The sequence below is a fragment of the Vulpes lagopus genome, chromosome X (genome assembly GCF_018345385.1).
Source record: "Vulpes lagopus strain Blue_001 chromosome X, ASM1834538v1, whole genome shotgun sequence".
Classification (NCBI taxonomy): domain Eukaryota; kingdom Metazoa; phylum Chordata; class Mammalia; order Carnivora; family Canidae; genus Vulpes; species Vulpes lagopus.
This window is the reverse complement of record NC_054848.1, coordinates 60,748,676-60,763,713: the sequence shown is the minus strand read 5'-3', so window position 1 is coordinate 60,763,713 and position 15,038 is coordinate 60,748,676. Positions and strand designations below refer to the sequence as shown.

At 36.7% G+C, this 15,038-nt stretch overlaps 1 protein-coding gene across 1 annotated transcript; it reads right to left on the bottom strand.

Annotated features, from left to right (window-relative positions):
- Positions 1–754: 754 nt before the first annotated feature.
- On the bottom strand, positions 755–11,475 carry LPAR4 (lysophosphatidic acid receptor 4). Its single transcript, XM_041741871.1, has 2 exons — positions 11,215–11,475; positions 755–1,948 (listed from the first exon to the last, which is right to left on the bottom strand). Exon 2 carries the CDS (start codon positions 1,865–1,867, stop codon positions 755–757), a length of 1,113 nt encoding a protein of 370 aa, XP_041597805.1. The 5' UTR covers positions 1,868–1,948; positions 11,215–11,475.
- Between the last annotated feature and the right edge of the window lie 3,563 nt (positions 11,476–15,038).

Here is a 15,038-nt window from a genome sequence, read left to right as displayed (position 1 = left end):
TTATGTGATTTTCTATTTTGTATTTATTTCAGACATGTATTTAGCAGCTTTCTGGATTTGAAGTTTTATATGAAAATCTTAATGTAGTGTAAAAAAAGGAAGAACTAAAAAAAAAAAAAAACCTGACACTGCTGGGAACTACAAATGTGTAAATCCAGCTAATTTTGTTTCTTCCCATCCATATTCAGGCAAACACAATTTATGTTTCTACTTTCAAAATATATACAATAAATTCTGCTAGCTCTTTTAAATTTGATACATTTCTTATTAATAATGTTAGGCTAAAATATGTTCTTGTGCTAAAATATATTCTATGACAATACAAAAAAGGAAAAAAAGACTAACGTATCAGTAGTTAACACAAACTTTTTTTAATAATCCCTGAATTTGTTCTATATTTATAGGCCCAACCTAATTACCAAATATTATCAGAGTGGAAATATCTTCTTAAAAATTTTTAAAATAATCTCCAGATCACTAAAGTCAAGGCCACTGGCTACCTACATAATGTGATAAATGAAATTAAAAACCAGCAGAAGAGTTTGGCAATCTCTTTTGGTTGTTGTAATTAGACCTGACCTATAATTATTGAACAAAACAGCATATGCACAATAAACATTCAAATAAATGTATCTGACTATTCAGTACATTAATCCATTTTCAGTATCATTAGCTTCAAACTGTTTATCTTGTTCATAGCATAGGAAAAATCATAGGAACAACCATATCTGAACTTAAAGACAGTTCTCATTACCTAAAAGGTGGATTCTAGCATCAATTCACCACCATTATGTGTTGTTTGATCACTAACTTCTTCTTGAATAGCTGGAAGGGAAGGCTTTGTGGTCAGAGGTGTTTCAGTCTTAAACAAGGACTCCATCTTGAGGTGGGTATTGATGTAGAAGGACTTCTGAAAAGACTCAAGGGTGAAGTAATAGATAAAAGGGTCAAAGCAACAGTTCAGAGTTGCAAGGCACAAGGTGATTGGGTACATAATCTTTGCAAATCTTTCCAATAAGCAATTAGTAATGGCTTGGGAGCGCACTAGGGCATACAGGAAGAGGACAGAATTATAGGGTACAAAGCAAACCACAAAGACTGCCATATGCACTGTGATCATCTTCAGCACTTTTTTCTTATTGGTCCCAATTTGAGACAGTGTAGCAGGCTTGCGTAGGGTTCTTAGCACCACAGAGGAGCAAGAGACATTCAATATCAGAGGAATGATGAAACCAACAACTTCAATAAATATGGTAATCTTGGACAGATAAGTCTTCCAGACACGTTTGGAGAAGCCCTCAAAGCAGGTGGTAGTTGCATTGTTGACATTAGTGGCGGAGAACAAAGAGGCTGAAATACCACCACTGAGGACTAGGATCCAGACTCCAGCACACACAATGGCAGAATTCCTCCTTGTCCTAATGGTACGAGATCGGAAGGGATAGACAATGGCCAGGAAACGATCCACACTAATACAGGTGAGGAACAGCATGCTCCCATAGATGTTGGTGAGGAATGCAGTCCCAGAGATCTTGCAAAGGGTGTCACCAAAAGGCCAGTGACGGTTGAAATTGTAAAATATTTTGAAAGGTAGAGTGCAAACAAAGAGCAAATCAGAAAGGGCTAGATTGGTGATGAAAATAGCAGTCTCACTTCTCTTTTTCATGCGGAAGCAGAAGACAAACAGAGAGGCACTGTTGGTTATCAGACCCAGGATGAATACAACACTGTAGACAGCACCATTCAGATTATACTTGAAGGAATCATCAACAATGCAAGTATTATTGGCAGTAGCATTGCCCAACCTGGGTCTGAAGCTTGAATTTAAATCTTGAAACTGAAAGTCAATGAATCTTCTGTCACCCATGGATTTTTTTTTTTTCAGAAGGCCTGCTGGCTGCAGGTTTCACCACTTTGAGACTAGAGACTGGTAAGAAATATTTTCCTCCTATGGGAGACAAGATGGAATGAATAATCAAATCTGCCTTCCATTCATTTCTGTGGACTAAAAGATATCCTGTCCACTCAGATTGGAAACAATACACACATTCAATTTTGTTTCACAAGTACACTTTGAGCACCAACCATATGTTAAAAGGTACTACAAGAGTATGTTGCAGGATTGGGAGAGATCACACTCAGTATTAAAAATGCAATACTACATGTAGCACTGCAATGAACAAGAATAAGATATTGGGTACTTAAGAACCCAAGCAGGGATAGGGAATGAGGATGGGGAAATAGACCTCTAATAATCAAAATGACACTAATAGTTTAAAATTCATATGGAATTATTTAACTTTCAAAAATGTGTTTTATTTTATTCCCACAAGAACCATAAGGTAGGCAAGACAGGAATGTATCACCATATTTCAGAAGAAGAAACTGAAGCTTATGTAATTTAGAATTACAATGTCAAAATTAGAAGAATGTGTAAATGGTATCATCAGAATCAGAATTCAGGTTTTTTATTCCTAACCAAAGGATTGTTAAACTAATCTGAATTATATAGTCTCTCTTCCAATACTAGTAAACTTCATTGTCTAAGTACTAGTTCCATTGCACAAGACTACAGGTCAATATGGGACCTCCAGGACAGTTATAATTAAACTTCTGAAGTAAATTATTAATTCACCTTTTCTTCTAAAACGTGAGTTCAGAGAGCAAGAATCCCTCCATTAATTAAAGCTCCTGGCAAAAAGATTTTTCACTGTATTACATAGACTTTCTAGGGTGATAATTCAAATAATAATCTCAGATATTCCCTCTTGCAGATTGTAGTTCACTTTTCATGTTTTTCTCTTGCTAGATACTTAGCCTAGGATGTCTTCTCCCCTTCCCATTGCCCATTCCATTAGTTGTCTTCATGCTTTCAGCTCCTAAAATGACCTTAATCTATAAAACCTTTTCTGGCTGAATACAGGTGAAATATGAAAGGTAGATTTGACATAAATGCCCATCTCCCTGCCCCACACTTTGATCAAAAGTTACCTGCCATTTGCTTGCCACTGCTTATACATGTAGCAGTCATTAACTTAATCATCTTTGTTGTGTATCTGGGCCAACATTGTTCTAAGGTGCATATAGAAATCTTACTAACTTTCTAGGTTAACAGCTGCCATAGGAACTGTCTTTCTAATTCTCTGTAATACACTATGGACAAGTAACTGCTGAATGAATTATTTTCAATGAGGAGGATGTGGACTAAAAGTGGTCTTTGCTCCTTGACATATCCAATAATGGATTTTCATATGATTATATTTTAAAATGTGAAATTAATTTTTGTGAAGTGATTCCTCCTTATACTACTCATTCTTTCTGACTCCAAGGGAACAGGTCAAAGGGCCACTCTATATAACAGAGAAGGGAGTGGAGGGAGAAAGCTGCCTAAGATACAGAGCTACTTTGGCCAGTCTTTGGATTGAGAAAAAAAAACTGGTTTGAGGGGAAAAAAAAATTCACTCATTGCAGTGCCTAGAGGGAGAAATGACCTTGGAAAGATGACTCATTAGATTTAAATCAAAGAGTTGTCATTTTTAACAGCTAAAGTTCTCAAGATTGGAAACTTGCTATTCCTCAATTCTCATTCAAAAAATCTTTATGGAGTGCCTCCCCTGAGCCTAACACTGCACTAAGATCATATTCTTTCCTGGCCGTTTCATCCCACAGGCCCAGCTCAACATTGATAAATAAAAGCAATGTATAGTAGGAACCTTGACCAAGTAAAGTCCAGGAGAGGAAAAAACAGACAGAGAAGAAATAAAAATAGGTGAGAAGAGCAAAAGAGGAGATGGGAAAGACAGTAGCAAAGAAATTAAAACTGAAGAATTAGAGAATGAGGAGAAGAAAAGGTATAAGAAAGAGGACCTTGCTGGGGAGATGTCAGTGCTGCTAATTTTTATTTAGGGCCTTGGGAGGTATTTCTGGTTCACGATTCCTCAAATTTTATCCTCTCTCCTCCTTTACTTCATCTCACTCTTTCCAGTTTTCTCAGAAAGAACAATATGCATTCACTATGTTTAAGGTCACTGAAGCTGATCAGCAAAAACAGGAAGAACCTGAAAACTCTAAGTTAGTGGGGCTCATATCTTACTTTGGGAACTGTAGACCCAGGTTTATGCAGATTGTTTCACCAATGCTATGGCAGAAGGAAAAAGAATGGCAAACTCCTCAATTGCTTAAACCACTTTATATACTATTTTTAACACCCACAACTCACTCCCCATTAGTCTGGAGGCCATTTTTTTTCACTGTTGAAAAAAATCAAGAGAGTCAAAAATATTCCTGTAACATAATTACACAATCTAAAGAAATTAAGGGACTGGAAAATCCCTTATATTAAAGCCAAGTTTCATTCACTATAATCTGCTTGCACCTGCCTTCTACAATAAGTACTGCCAATAAGATTATTTGGAAAATGGTTTCATTAACAGATGCCTCTACACCTGTACCCAGAGGCCCTCCATTCTTCCCACTGATAACCTTTTTACACAGCCTGCTTCTAGTTCACTGGCTATTATTTTGTACTTCCCAAGATGGTGCATCTCAAATAGGTGAAGTTTGTCTCCCTTGTTTTCCATTCAGTTTTATGCATAAATTGAATGGAAAACATATATACTACACTAACGTATATTTATGTTGATGAACATATATATATATACTACACCAACAGCAGGCAGTCTGACACTTCTGCTTTGCTACTTTGAGTAACCAAATCCTGTGGGAGAGAAAAGGCCACAGACAAGAAAGCATTAGTCTCAATCCTGAAGACAGGGCATGGGGAACTGCCACTAAGGCCTTATTCATAGCTTTCCTTTGCTTGAACACATTAGCACCTTTGCTGTCTAGCAGTTAGGGTGTGGTGCTGGGACTTAACACAGCATTGGAAGCAAAGAGTTCTATTTCTGATTCAGACACTAGTTCACTCTGTAACTTGACTATACTGTTTCTCTTCCCTGTATAAACATACCTCTGAGCCTCACAGCTGAGGCATGGAAGATTCAACAGGGCTTGTGAGTAATTTTATGAGCTTGCCTGTATTCAGTCCTACATAATCACAAAGAAACATGATGGAAGATTTTCTTTCCTTTTTTTTCCCTGACACAACTGGACACTTGTGTCACTATCTTTCTTGATAAACTTATTTTACCAAGCAACACATCTTTCTCCTAACACCATATATACCTTATGCCTCAGAAAGACCCCCTTAAATTTCAACCTTTACACAATTTTTCTCATAATAGGACAATACAGGAGGGTGTCCTGAAAAGGACTATCTCCCATTTGAGCTATGGTTAAAGAAAATCAGAGAAGCATTTGGCTCTCAAGCTGATTCTAATGAAGAATCAATGGTATACAAAAAACAAAGTCTCTTCTGACTGGCTTCCTTTCTTTGGACTAAAAGAAACTGTTTTTTAACCACTAGATTTTCATAAATTGCCAATATACAATGCACTGAATGAAGACAAAGGGTAGACATGAGCTTCAGATGAGATGAAAAAGAAAAAATATAGGCTGCTTCAGCTAATTACATACTCCATTGCAGGTAGTGTGAGACTATTGTAAAGACCTTTGCATGCAATAATTCCAATAATTAATCATCTAGGAGGTTCAGAATACTGGGTGGATGTATTTTCACCGACAACAGGCAGGAAGCAGATCACCTGGAGGTTGACCAAGGGTAATCTGACCATCAATGAATTTGTAACCTTGACCTACACATATGGACTCAATTTTAGCAGTTCATAGTAGTGTTCACATTTTTAAAAAATTCTAATGATGAAATATGTCATGTTTGGAGTCTTTAGGGCTACTGGAGGAAGCGGAGCTAGCTTTTTGGCCCTATAAAGATGAATACCTAAATTACTTCACTAAATGCTAAACTTTCAGATGATAACATTGAAAACAAAGTTCTAACTCCTGGTATATTCCTAGTGGCCTAGAAAGGCTGGCTTTCTTTTTTTCCCCCACAAAAGACAGTCCAGAATTTAGGAAGACAAGGCCTTGAAGGCAGAGTATATTCAAATTCTTTTACCTTGCTCCATTTTTATTGAGCTTGGGTCAGATCAGAGCGCTTCTGATCCCTAAGAGAATTTCCTCTTTCTACTCTGGTTGAAACTTAGGAACATTGACAATACTTTTTCAGAGGAAGCCAAAACCTATTGTGTCCTTGCCTATAAATATCTAGCAGTGAAGCAAACTAAAAAAAATACAAAAAAGTTGCAAAAAATATACAGATTGAAACCATTCTGCTGGAATAATAGGGAATATGTCTAGACTGTTGCTTCTCAGATGAGAGTGACTGCTAACAGATAAGACCAAGTTACAGGCACAGGTCACCATTATACACATGGTTCTAATTGATGTTCCTATGCATTGGTTGATGTTTCATAATAGTTTTTAAAATATAACTTAGTCTTATGATATTAATATGGAGGAAGCCATAAGTAAATATTTTACTCCAGAAGTGAACAGGGAAGTTGATCTCTATCAGGTTTCATGCCAAGCAAGCCAAGTGGTGTGTCAAATGCTCAGATTGATAAGCTTCACTTATTTTTGATGCAAGAAATATCCTGTTAAAAATCATTTCTCTATGTTGATTTTGATTTGCATTGAGATTATAACGGCTGTTTTGTATCCTCACTTTATTTGAAAAGATCAGGAAATTGACAAAGGCCCTAATCTGAGCAGATCCTAACCTCAGTGATTAACTTGATTTTTTTTCACTAAAATAATCGTCTCCCACTAACCCTTCACCTGATGACACAGTCTAATCTTTGAAAAATAATATTTTTCAGTGCTCAAACATCATGAGGCCAAAGATTGCATCAACCCTACTAAAGTACAATTTTCTCTAACAATTATAAAGTAAGATAACTGCAGAGAAATTGCTTAACCTAATATTATGAAATTGTCTATTATCTCAGCAGAAGCCCCAGAACTTTTGGGAAATATTTTGGTTGTTTGTAAAACAAACAAATTTCCAAATTCTGTGTGGTTCAAACATGCCAACTGAGAATTGGATTTATTATTCCTATTTAAGCAGGCAAATTAGTTATAAATTTTCATACCAATTCACCTGACATACTTAGATACTGATTTTGATAATATAAATAAAATAAAATAAAATAAAATAAAATAAAATAAAATAATATGTCTCCCATCTCTAAAGGTGTATACCAATGGCACAGAGGGCTTAAATCAAAGGATCCATATACATCTACACCAAAAATGTCTGAATTATAATAAACAATCACAATGCCTCCAATCATTCTGGAGTTCTGGGTCTTATTATCTACAATAAATTGGAGGTATTGGAGTATTGGTTACAAAAACAAGTTGGAGAATGAAATTAAGAATTTTGGAGAGGGGATCCCTGGGTGGCGCAGCGGTTTGGTGCCTGCCTTTGGCCCAGGGCGCGATCCTGGAGACCCGGGATCGAATCCCACGTCGGGCTCCCGGTGCATGGAGCCTGCTTCTCCCTCTGCCTGTGTCTCTGCCTCTCTCGCTCTCTCTGTGTGACTATCATAAATAAATAAAAAAAAATTTAAAAAAAAAAAAAAAGAATTTTGGAGAAAGTTATTACCAGGAGAGTGGTACTCATCACATCAGTTTAATCATATTCTAGCACCGATTTTATCTAAGACTTGGGTAATCAATGAAGATTTCCTAAGACTTGGATAATTAATGAACTTTCTGGAGATACTATTTTTAGGGATTTCCTCCAATGATTGCTATGGGATAGAATTAGTCACAATAGTGTCCCATAGAAAGACTTTCCCAATAACATGTATACTAAGATTATAAGATAAAGAAATGGGGCAGCCCAGGTGGCTCAGCGGTTTAGCGCCGCCTTCAGCCTGTGGCATGATCCTGGAGACCCAGAATCGAGTCCCACGTTGGGCTCCCTGCATGGAGCCTGCTTCTCCCTCTGCCTGTGTCTCTGCCTCTCTCTCCTTCTGTGTCTTTCATGAATAAATAAATAAATAATCTTTAAAAAATAAGATAAAGAAAAGTATTATATGATATAAATCAGTAAATTAAAGCCAACATATTTTAAAATAGTACCTAAATATTTTGGATTTTCTTATTACAGAGTTGCAGATAACATTTTATTTTTCAAACCTGTAACTGATGAGCCATCGTTTATAGCTTGTGTTGACAAACATAAATTCCATGAGTCTGTATTATCTATTATCATTAAAGATAACTAATGACAAAGGCATAAAAATACCTCATCCTCTTCTGTAAGAAAATACATTACATTAAAAAATAATTGAACAAAGGAGATTTATATTTTTTGGCCTGAAATTATATTGGTTGTTTTTTTCTTTTCTCTTTCTCTGGCAAAATCTTACTATTGAATAGGGACCTTGATAAGAGAAGAGGAAAGAAAAGAAGTCTGGAACAACAGGTGGAGACCGCACTGCCTTGGCCCTAATCTGCACCCCGACCCCAGCTGAATTTCTTTCTCACCTGAACTACAGTGATATTAACAAGGCTTCAATTACTGGCTATTAGCACACTAACGATCAGTGCTGCTTCTACTAGCATGTCCTAGGCCTAGCATGTTCTGTAACATCTTCAAATCACAGCTCTGCCCAAAGTACTGGCATAGAACTAGAAATACTCAGCAATGGAATTCTTACAAGTACCACCTGCATTTGAACACTATTCATTTACTGCCTATACAGAAGCATCATCTGCTAGTGCCAAACTTACACCATGGTCATATCTCACCATCTTCTGAACAAAAGTAGCCTAAACAAAGCAGACTGGTAAAAAAAAAAAAAAAAAAAAACCCTCCAACTCTTCTGAAATTTTTCTCTAATAGTTTTTCTCTAATCTAATAGAACCAAAACAAAAAATAATGAGACAATCTAAAATATATTTGAGATCACCTTAATATTAAGGAGAATTGATATTCACACTTCTCTAGGAAGCAATATTTTTTAAATAAAATGAATATTATTTACTGGTTTATCTTAAGGAAAGACAAAAGCATTAACATTCTTTTATGGCCTTCACAATTGATACAGATTATGAATAAAACTTCTTTTTATTTGGAATACAAGCAAACTAGGAAGTTCAAATACCCAGAGGTTTTCATATTTGGTATTAATTTAATTTGGCCACATCCAGCCCCATCACTAACTGTGTGAGAGCAATTCACAGTCCCTTTCTGGACCTCAGTTTCTATTCTCCTTCCACCTTCAGCTTTGATTGTCAGCAGCCTTCAACTGATGCTATGGCAGTGGCCTCATTGGCTATTCTCTCCTATCAGTTGTTTCCATCTGTTCCCATTTATTTCTGCAAAATAAAAATAATAATCCCTTAAAGTCTGAGATAAAGGAAATTAATTTTTATTAAACTCAATGAAACTATTGCTAGATTTATTTATTTTTAATTGAAGTATAATTGACATACAACAGTGTATTAGTTACAGGTGTACAACATGATTATGTATTTGTATATATTTCAAAATGATCACCACAATAAGTCTAACTAACATGTGTTACCATACATAGTTTAGATTTATTTTAATATCAGAAGCAAATATTATTAATTAGTGCCAGGGGCTAAGAATCACAGATCAAGACATTATATCCTAAGGTCTTCCTAATGACCTCTTTTTCCTCATCCCCTTTGTGCCCATATCAGCAGGTATATTGGCATTAATGGTGTAAGGTTTTAATCCTTGACCTTTTCTACCTGTTCCCCAGTTACCTGTCTTCTCAAAATATAAGATTGCCAAAGTACTTCAGAACATAACTATATATAATCAGTAGACTACCTAGTCTATGCATTGTTCTAATAACCAATTATTTACCTACTAAAAGTAAGGCTGGATTCCCAGTGGTAGGTGGGAATCTATTAATCTCCTATTAAGCTCTCAATTTTCACTACTAATCTTCATAAATATATTATAGGGTTTTTTTCCCTCCCCCTTAAGAAGGCCAAGATCAAGGTATATACATGATAACCATACACAGTAAAAAAAGGACAACTACACAATTTGTCCCTGACCACACCACAGCAAGGGCAACAATTCTCACTGTGTTTTCTCTCAAAGGAAATTGAATAGATGAAGCTTTAGCTAAGATTGGCCTTAGTGTTCCTGTGAGGTATCTTCCCATTCCTCTCTTTAACTCACAAAGAGTACAAATTCTGGAAGATCAGGCTGATTTTTCCAGTTGGGCATTAATTCACATCTCTGATTGGTAGGAAATGCTTTAGAATATAAATGCCATCAAGTGTATCAGCTGAACTCATCCTTTTTAGCAAGAGTGCAACTTTTTAACTATGACATGGCAAAAGGATGTACACTCTATGTTAACAGGATATGTTTGGAATTTTGTTCTGAAAAATAAACGTCTCTAATCCACTGGATAATCTGGAGTTTAGGACATTATTGTCTTCATGTTACTCAAATAAAAAGAAAAATGGTATAATTTGGTAAAGTGAATAATCCCACCAAGCTCTAAATGTTAATCCTTAGATTCATCTGGTCTTTTCCATGCTGAAAAAATGATGAATCACACTACTGTAGTTCCTAAAGCAAAATAACTAAAACACAATATTTATCAATTCAACAAGATCTTGTTACTAAAAGTCTTTAAAATATCCAACATATACAAAAAGTTATAAATGTCACATTATTGCACTTGTACGGAAAACAGTGATTAATTTCAAATATAATATTAAATTCAACTTATGCCAGAATTAGTTTTGTATTTAAACATCTTTCTTCTTTTATGGTAAAGTTCATGAATCATTCAGTATAGAAATGTCACATTTTCCATAAATCAATTAAGCATCAAAGGCAAACTGCCACAGATAGTTTTAATAAAAGAAACCTCATAATAATAGAAACCACATTAGCTCAAATTAATTGCAAACCAAAGAAATACAAAGCTAGCCAGAAGAATTTCTAAATTACTCTGATTTAAAATGCGCTCTTTAGGACAACTGTGTTTACATGAAACAACAGCCTGAAAATCCAGTATCTCTTCCACTGAAATAATATTATTGCCAAAACAATAGAAATTATTGTTTTTTTTTAAATGATTCAACACGACGATCCCTCTTCAGCACTTCTGTTGTAGTATAACTTCTTTCCCCAAACACTCAAAGCATCAGTGATTCTGCTGAAGTTTGTTATGCCGCTCCTCCACCCCCAAACACCCAAATCAAATCTTTCTCAAACAGACTTACCCCAAGAAAGAGTTTGCAAGATGAAAGAATGTGCTCATGCCTGTAGACAATTAGCTAATAAACATGTAAATGGACAACTTGCACTTTAGAAGTGCATATTTTAATCCATTATTTTTTTACAGGGAAAGATTAGCCCAGCCCAAAGTAACAGGCTCTGGGCTGCCGAAGTTTCTTACAACAAACCGCTCATTCTGAAAATGTGAGCTTATTTACATTTATCTCTTTTCTTTGTTAAGGAATGGCTCTCTTGAATGCGGTAGCTGGCTGGCCTTTAACAAACAGGACACAAGAAAAGGCCCAAAGTCCGGGCTGTAGCGAGGGCTGAGGGAACTCTTGGGGGTCTCAATAGGAAATGCTTTTCATTGGACAAGGAGGCATTATTAGGAGCCGAGATCCCGCCCAATCCCCTGTGCTCCATCGTTTCCTTAGTCACCAATCACTGGACTGAAGAAGTTTTTCCTTAAAGAGCATTGCCCAGGAAAAGCAGTTTTCACAGTCAAGAATTAGCCGCTTAAGAGCCACTTAACAATATAAAAAGTTCCTGACCAATTAATCCACAGAGAAAGCCTGTGTCCCTGTTTTTGCTGCAGGACTGCTATCTCTCTACAATTCTAATGGGTAGGAGACAAAATTCCAAACTGGGAGAAGTGTTTTAATTATGAGCAGCCCATGTTTGCTCCAGCTTGTTTAAAATAATAACAACAACAATATCGATGATAATACGTAAGGGGTCAGAGAAAAGCAAAAGTGAATGGTTCCACTAATATATTCCTATCATACTATGCAAAATTAAACATCCCACCAACACATACACAAAAACAATACTATACTCACTTAAGTCAGTGAAGTGCCCTCAGTTGGAGATGTGCTGGGGTCCTAGAGCTCTAATCCCCACCTTCCATGGACTTGAGAGTGTTCTGTGGCAAAAGGAGGGTCTGCATTTCTCTTAAGTAACTGCCTGGCAGGAAGGCTAATTACCATGAAATTTTCAGAGGTTTTCCTAAAACCAAAATAAATAGTACAGACGCAATCTGTTTATAATGTGGAGTTATCTTCAACTATATACTTCCTCCTCCCTCTGGGCAGGTTCTTTCCCTATAGGTTGACTGCTTTGGTCACCTACTCTATTTTTTTTCCTCTTTATCCTCCTTCCTTTCTTCTCTCTGGTCTGAATTTGTTGCAGAAATTCACTCATCCATACCTAACTTCATTGCTAGCCCTTCCCCTCCACCAGCACCCCCCTTCTATCCTCTACCTCCATGCACTGCCAACATTACCACTAACAGCAACCCCTCCCCCCTCTCAGGAATGAAACTTGGGTCAGGGATAAGGTGCTTTCTATCTCTGTCAGAGCCATGCCCCTGGAGAATTGGGTGATCCTGTGCCTGATTCAAAGCCTCAGCCTGCATAATTAGCTGCCTCCCAAATAAGCCATGCTTCAAGTTTGTTTTTTCTACTTCTTTCTTCAGTTTAATTGTTTATTCTCACTAACAGTCAAGGCCAGTAACAAGTAAGTGTGAAGCTGATATAAGCCTTAATTTCTTGTGATTGATTCTAAAAAACACTTCTCTGTTCCTCCCCCTCTCCCCCACTCCTAGGTTCTGTTCTTTCTGTTTCCCTCTCCACTTATCTCAGGTATGTCTATTTCTGTCAGTTGCTGACATTGGCTAAGTCTCCACAAGTGGTCATTCACCCACTCTGGGTTTAGACCCATTCTTGGTGCATTCGTCAATCTACAAGAGAAAGATATAGTCACTTCCCTCCAGTGCCTCACAGTCTAACTGGGGATAAAAGATACATTAAAGAGATACCAAAGGCAAATTTTGAAAAATACTAAAGTAGTTATATGGAGAGATTAAGTTCTATAAAGGTTCAGAGAATGGAGATAAAGTCCCATGGATAAGGTCAGGAGGATTTCCTGCAGAGGAGGAGGTGGTGAGTTGGACCTTGATGGATGATTACTATTTAAATAAGCCGAAAAAGGAAAAGGAAATCTTTCCAGGTGGCCAGACCCAAGTGGTCAAATGCAGAAGGTGTGAAGTGAGAGGAGGTGGATAGGAAGATTGCGAAGAAAAAAAGGTTAAGAAGAGCTTTTGGGAAGAGTGCACAATTTTAGCAACTCAGTGAACAGTAGTGATTAAAGTAAACCTATAGTACATGGTCACTATATGACCAGCTCACTATTTTTTTCCTGTCATCTGATTCATTTCTCCCTAAGGTACTTAAGTACCTTTCTGATTAATTTCACAAAGGACGAGATCTTTAACATATCAATGGGTTGCATGACCTAGCATCACTCTTCCTCTATCTGAGCTCCAGCCTCACTGATCTACTTTCAACTTCCTAGAAGAAAATTGATCACTCATACCATGGACATTTCCACATGCTATTACCCCTGCCTGAAACTCTCCTTTCCCCTATCTTCCCTTTCACCAAGTTCTTATTCTTCCTTCAGAAATTATACCAGTAATCATGCATTCAGAAAACCCTTCCTTAATGCTTAGGTCAGGTCATATCCACTTTATTATATGCTCTTCTAGAATTGTGTGCCTCTGCTTTATTGCATTCATCACAGATATAATTTTACATGCTATTGTGTAATTTTTCATTTGTGTGATAATCTAATTGTCAGTTTCTCCCAACTGTAAACACCAAGAAGATAGGGTCTATATCTGCTTAATACAAAATTAATATTAATAGTGTTTACAAAAACTCTTTTTCCAGAACACTTCTCTCTTGCTTGAGCAAAGCAGCAGTGTGTGGAGTTTTTTCCTCCTCAGCGGAAAACACGTGCCAATAGATTCATTTACAAACAGGTCCACATCAAGGTGTTATTTTAGAACAAGGACTACACACATATTAAAAAAAAAAGGCCCATGAACGAGAAATTACTGAAGTTTATTCACTACTATTCTCCTTTGTCCTCACCTCACTCCTCTTACTCCACACTACAAACACTTACAGTTTTACTTCTTCTAATATTTGGAAGGTAGAAGAGGGAAAATGAAAGCTTTTCCAGGGTGTTCTCCAGCCAGTTTATGGCCACACAACTTAACCCAAAAAGTCCTCAAACTTTTTCATTGAGTTGCTGATGTACTTGCCACTGGGGGCAGGGGGAATGAATATGCAGCTGAAAAAGTGCATTGGGAACTACCTGGGGGAGTGAGTACACATTTCCTCTTTACCTGTTTGAAATGAAAGTAACAAATATGACTAACTTCTAACTGGGATTTCACTTGAATAAGAACAGACAGATGGTTGGGATCTTCACACTCCAAACTCAACTCATTTTTTACTTTTCTGCCAACAATATCAAAGTACTGGGTGAATTTACCTCAAGTATCAGGGACCCAACACTGTGCTAATTACCTTAGAAACATTACAAATGTAACTAAAGAATTTTCACTATGCCTATAGTTTAGGATCTAGTTTTGGTAAATCTCATTCTCTAAATGAACACAGTGCCTATATAAACCTGGGCAGTGTTCTAAGAAGAAAAACCATTTAGTTACTAACTTTGCATTAATTATCAAATGTCTTGAAGCCATTCAGTAAACAAAGGAACAACAACAACAACAACAACAAAGGAACAAAAAAAGTTTCAAGGTCCTGAACCTTACAGCCTTTCTTTTAAAATACAATCTTCTTTTGCTTCAGTGGGAAGAAGGGACCACAAGGTCAGGCTCCAAATCAGTTCACAACACCAGACATTACATTTCTGAAAGGGCAGAAAACATGTTTTCAAGCACAGTCCCTGGAAGATTTTTAGCTCATCCTTCACACTAGAGCACCATCACCTCTAAGATGTTTCTCTAGCATCTGAA